Here is a 5,622-nt window from a genome sequence, read left to right on the forward strand (position 1 = left end):
CCCGTAGCCCACTAGTACCAACATACACAATCACATTTAATAATCAGCGAGTTTACTAAAGTCATGAGTGCGAAATATCTTTTATCATCGAAGAGAGACGTGATGGAAAGAAATAATAATAAAACGGGATCGCGTGACGAAGGGGCGCTAACCTTGAAAGTTCGGGTTGTCACATCATCCCCAACTTGAAAGAAATTTCGCCCCGAAATTTGACAAGTAAGCCCAAGGCGCGACGTGATTATCAGGGTTGTTGCAGATTTTGCTCAGGTGTGACATGATGACTGTTTATTGATTCACAAACCATCTCTAGCCCAAGATACAACCAAGATTAAGGTTACTGGAAAAGATCAGAAGCTATCTTTGTATGCTTTCACGTCTGTTCTGAAAACTGATAACTGGTCTGGTCCTCGGTACTTTTTTAAATTCACTGATTTTAAATCTGTGTTGAGTAAAAAAGTTGAAGTGAATACACCAATAGGTAACTATTTTTGAAATTATTTTTGTTTAATTGAATAAGTTCAGTTGTTTATATATTATCATACTGTTTTATTATACATATTTCATTGGTTATTTTGTTGTCTCATATCCTATTGAAGATGCAAATAGGAAGGATGGATCTAAAACAAAGAGAATGAACATAACCCTAAAGGATCTCGAGTAATTATTTTATAAACAACACGATAATATATCTATTTTTATTTATATATGTATTAATATATTCTTTTGATATTAAATTTAAAAATATTATTTATACAGAGATCAGAAGATTAGTGTAACATTGTGGGAAAATTATGCAATCACTTTGTCAAACTACATGAATGATAAAAACCGCCCTGCTCATGTTGTTATACTTGTTCATTTTGGCATAGTGAATATTTATCAAGGTATTAATTATATTTTTTGACAAAGTATTTTAACAATGTCATTTAAATATATATATCGATCTATATCTTTTGATAATATGTCGACATAATTAACTTTTTTTTATGTATCATTTAATAAACATGTCCGTTATAATCAGGTAAAGTTGGCCTTACTAACATGTTTGAAGCAGGTCGTGTCTTCATAAATTCTGATATTCACGAGATAAAAGAATTCAAAGACAGGTACATCTTTATTATTTTATTATTGGTTTTAAATTTAATTAATTTTTTTAATATATTATACTGTTATAGGTATCTTGAGAAGGAGTTATCTAAATCATCTTCCGGTAAACAGTCATGCTCTCAAGTGATATCGAATACAGAAGATGAGTTTCTAAATGCTGAAGATTTTGTGTTGACCGGTTTTATTGCTTCAATTGATGTGGTATACATTAAAAAAAGGTTATTGTATCTTATTTATTTTATCATATTTATCCCTCACTATTACTCAATCTACTTATTAGGAGAAAAAGGTTATCATTGTTGGTACTGTTATAGCAATTTCAAATGATAAGCCTTGGTATTATTTATCATGCAATCATTGTAAGAAGCAAATGGAAGAGAAATCTGAATTGGTTGAGAAAGATGATGGCAGCTTTGACGTATTGGATGAGAAGTCTTTTGAGTGTATAAACCCGGATTGTGATGCTGTTGACATTGTTCCTGTTCATCGCTATCTATACATTTTTTATAGTTACTTTTAAATGTCAAATATAATTTCATAGACTTTTTTTTCTTATCAATTATTAACATTTTATCATATAATAGATACAAGATACCTCTAAGGGTTCAGGATTCGACCGGAACCGTTTCCTGTACGTTGTTTGATTATGAAGCTATTAAGCTTTTGAAGAAAACCTCGAAAGAACTACTTGATATTTACTCAAAGGTACAATTAGTTTTCATTCTGAGAAATGTTATTAGTTTTTTATTAAACAATAGATATATATGTTATTATTTTCATCCCATTATACAGGTTGACACTTCCACCGAAGGATCGTTTCAGTCACTTCCATCTGAGTTTGATGTGTTGTTGAACAAAAAGTTTGCCTTTCAAATCAAAATTTCCAGTTTTAACATTTCCAACCAGATAGAAAACTATGGAATTTCAATGTTATCTTTCGATGAGGATCTACTTTCTACTCTGGAGAAAAAATGGAAAATTAATGAGGTTATTATTTTCTTCCAAACATAGTAATAATTCAATTATTATATTTACGTTTCTGTATTCATATATTGAGACTGTTCTGAATTTTTGTAGTCTGATGTGTCTGAGTCAAATGTTCAATGTTTGTCCGATTCAGTTGGTAATGTGAAAAGTTTATCAAAGGTATTTTTTTTTGTTGTGCTTTACATTTTTTTACTCTACAATGAAAATATTATTAGCAAACTGATAGTTTTGTTTTAATAAGTTCCAAGAATCTCAATCTGTGATGGGTGACAGTGTTACGCCAGATCCTATTGATGTTAATGATCAAGATCCGTCAAAGTTCGAAAACATTAAACGTAACCTTGAAGATGTTTATGATGTTGATGCTGTTGATAGCTCTTCTACTAAACGTCCTAACAGTCCTGGGAATGTTGAAGTAAACAATTCTATCAAGTTGGGCCTCATCACCCCAAAGATTGAGATATAAAGGTATTGAAGTATGGTCTCCAAATGGATTTGCATGGATTTGCACTTTTATTATTTTTAAGTGTTATGTTTCTTATCAAAACAATCTTATGCCTTTGACTATTATTCTTGTGTTTGAATGGATATTGTTTTTTGGTTAATCTTTATGACATTGTCATTTGCTTTGTTATATTTTGTCTTTAAATTAAAGAGGATAAAAAATAATTGAGATTTATTACTTACATGTTACAAAATGTGAATTTACGGACCACGACAAGTATATATAATAGTGTAGAATAAAATTTCAAACAAAATTTTAAAATATTTATTGTGTATTTTAAAAATAGATATTTTCATTGTCAAGGTATAATCATAATCTTATGTATTTGTAGTTTTTATCCATCAATAGTACTTAACTATTATCCTAAATTTAAAAATCATGCTTTACTGTATTTTTTTGTTTCGTTAATGTTATAACAATAGTAATGATTACTTACATCCTACCATTTTTTTGTAATTATTACCCTACTTACGAATCTTATAACATTACTATATTTTATTCTTATTTTTGGTTCTAATCAATAAATATACTAAACTCCACTCAACACGCAATTACGTTTTTATTAATAATATCTCATAAATTTAAGATTTTATTCTTATTTTTTGTTTAACCTAAACCCTAATACGGTAACCCAAAATACTTACTGTCAATTTTATAAATTTGTAAATGATTTATAACTTCAAACAATAATTTAAAAATATATCACTATATCGTTTATTTAATTTTAATTTTTAAATGTGATAATAATTACCGATATACTATAAACTTATTAAATTATGTATTTCAAATCTTCATGATTAGATTTATATATAGATACCTATCATTTTCTAAAAATAACAAAAAAAATAATTTTATAAAAACATAAGTTATCCGAATATATTTGTTTGTAAAAATGTCTTTGATAACTTAATTGGAATCATATATCATCAATTTAGAAGCTTTTTTCATATACTTAAAATTAAAAAAATCCTCTATTTAGTATATCTTTTATTTAAACTTATTATTTTAAAATCTTAATTATGGAAAACTCCCTTTTTGACATTATCAATTCCATATTTGAAATTTTGTACGCTTATATATAGCATCATGAAATCATTCTTTTTGTATTCGATATTAATAATACAATGGTTGAGCTTCCCTTTCACTTGATACTTTTCCAGATTTCAATCAAGATCGATACCAAATCAATACATCGATTCAAGTTGGTATCTAAACAATGGCGTGATGGCTTATCATTTCCTGAATTTGCTTTTAAACGTCGTTGTTATGTTGAAGATTATCTGGTAATTTTTATTGTGTTATATTATTTACAGTACCATCCAATTAGTTATTTTAACAACTTTCTTTCTCATTAATCTCATATGTTTGTAATCTATTTTTGTAGGAAATGCTCCAAGACCAAGGTTTGTTCATTACTTCGTCTGTGTTGATGGAGTTGTGGCCGCGTGAACTCATTGAACTTTATGGCCTTCATGATCAACAAGCAAGTCAAAAAAACTTAAACGTTATAGAGGAAATGGTGGTGATTGAAAATGGTGAACGTACTATTTATCAAGTTTATGATGATGACAATTAGCAACTTTGTTCTCATCAAATAATATGGTTTTCGGATAATGAAAAATCTTATTATGGTTCTTACTATTGGAGATATCGGTTTTATTCAACAACTTAGTACACTATGTAACCATAACAGCTTATGCATATTTCTTAAAATATATTATCAAATATATTGCTTAATTATAGAGTTATAAAATATCAGTTTATAGTAACAAATATCAGTTATTAAAAACTTACGTAATCATAATTAGTATCAATTAATTATTTACATAGTGTCCGTGCTATAATTTATAATCAATTTGCCTAATTTGTCGATCGACTTTCTATAAATGATCGACTACTTGTGTATAAGTTTATGTCATCAATCATTTTGTTTATTCACTTTTTTGTGGGTTTAGCCTGTTCACTTTAATTATGTGTTTTTTCTTGTGAATCCTTATAACAAGAAGTTTACATCCATTTACCTATTGTTTGACTCTTGATTTACTTATCATATCAATCCTTCTGCTTAATATTTATTCTCAGGTATGTTTACCACTCTTATTACGTTACCTGCTCATCTTATAGACAATGGTTTATTACATTTTATTATTTAAATACAATATTTTCGTTAGTTTAATGCAACACAGAAACAAGATGATTAACATTCATATATATTCTTATATATTGTTCCACTAACTTAACATAATCCATAGATCTACATGTTACCTATTCATGTAGCAAAAAAACTACCACCATTGTCTTCATACCCAACTATATGAATATACCAAAAAACCCTAAACATTAACAATCCATAAACCATCAAAATAGAACACTACTACCATCCTTTCACATATTACTATTTTCGATCCACACTTTTTAACTCGAGCACCTGTTTAGAAGTAACAAAGTTGAAGTGTAGAATGTCACCATTCTTCAAACTATTTGAAGACATAAATTTACCCCACTTCACCATTTTGTAACGCGGTGCGTCACCATTTTGTTCTGTTTCCACTTCATTAAACATCATTTTGCCTTCCAAAGTCTAAATCTTCAATTCATGAAGTTCTTGAGTAAGGCCTGATCTCTTGGCAACCTCAACAGGAAGTCACTACATAAAATATGTTACATAGCATTAATACAATGTACCCTATTAAACACTTAAATTTTGTTATACATTAGAATTTAAATTTTCATACCAATCTGTTTTCTCCTTTTCGAGTAAACTCATAATTTTCAGTATCAACTTCAGCCTTTGTTTGTGTTCCACTATTACGCTTCCTTTTCTTTTCTTGTCCAATTTTTGATACCATCTCATTGTAGTTTATAATCTGTCATATTAAATATTAATGAGATTCATTAAATAGTTGTAATTGATGGTATTCAATAATCACTGATAAGTGTATTATACATGTGATTAAAATAATGGTTACCTCTCTTTTGATTGATGATCAACGATAGTTTGGAACTTCGGGTGTCACAACTTC

At 28.4% G+C, this 5,622-nt stretch overlaps 1 protein-coding gene across 1 annotated transcript; it reads left to right on the forward strand.

The window, feature by feature from the left end:
• The first annotated feature begins 631 nt into the window (after positions 1–631).
• On the forward strand, positions 632–4,175 carry LOC110888846. Its single transcript, XM_022136348.2, has 11 exons — positions 632–657; positions 757–884; positions 1,022–1,106; positions 1,176–1,308; positions 1,388–1,539; positions 1,692–1,812; positions 1,900–2,094; positions 2,185–2,253; positions 2,336–2,509; positions 3,760–3,882; positions 3,984–4,175. The coding sequence occupies exons 1-11, from the start codon at positions 632–634 to the stop codon at positions 4,173–4,175; spliced, it is 1,398 nt and encodes a 465-aa protein (XP_021992040.2).
• Positions 4,176–5,622: the final 1,447 nt, after the last annotated feature.

Source organism: Helianthus annuus, chromosome 11, assembly GCF_002127325.2.
Source record: "Helianthus annuus cultivar XRQ/B chromosome 11, HanXRQr2.0-SUNRISE, whole genome shotgun sequence".
Lineage (NCBI taxonomy): Eukaryota > Viridiplantae > Streptophyta > Magnoliopsida > Asterales > Asteraceae > Helianthus > Helianthus annuus.

What these genes read in the sequence shown, in the direction of transcription:
- LOC110888846 (XM_022136348.2), top strand. Translation starts at nt 632, where the DNA reads ATGAACATAACCCTAAAGGATCTCGA. An exon ending in TTATTGCTTCAATTGATGTG is followed by an intron (nt 1,309 to 1,387) that starts GTATACATTAAA and finishes TCTACTTATTAG; the next exon opens with GAGAAAAAGGTTATCATTGT. An exon ending in TACTTGATATTTACTCAAAG is followed by an intron (nt 1,813 to 1,899) that starts GTACAATTAGTT and finishes CCCATTATACAG; the next exon opens with GTTGACACTTCCACCGAAGG.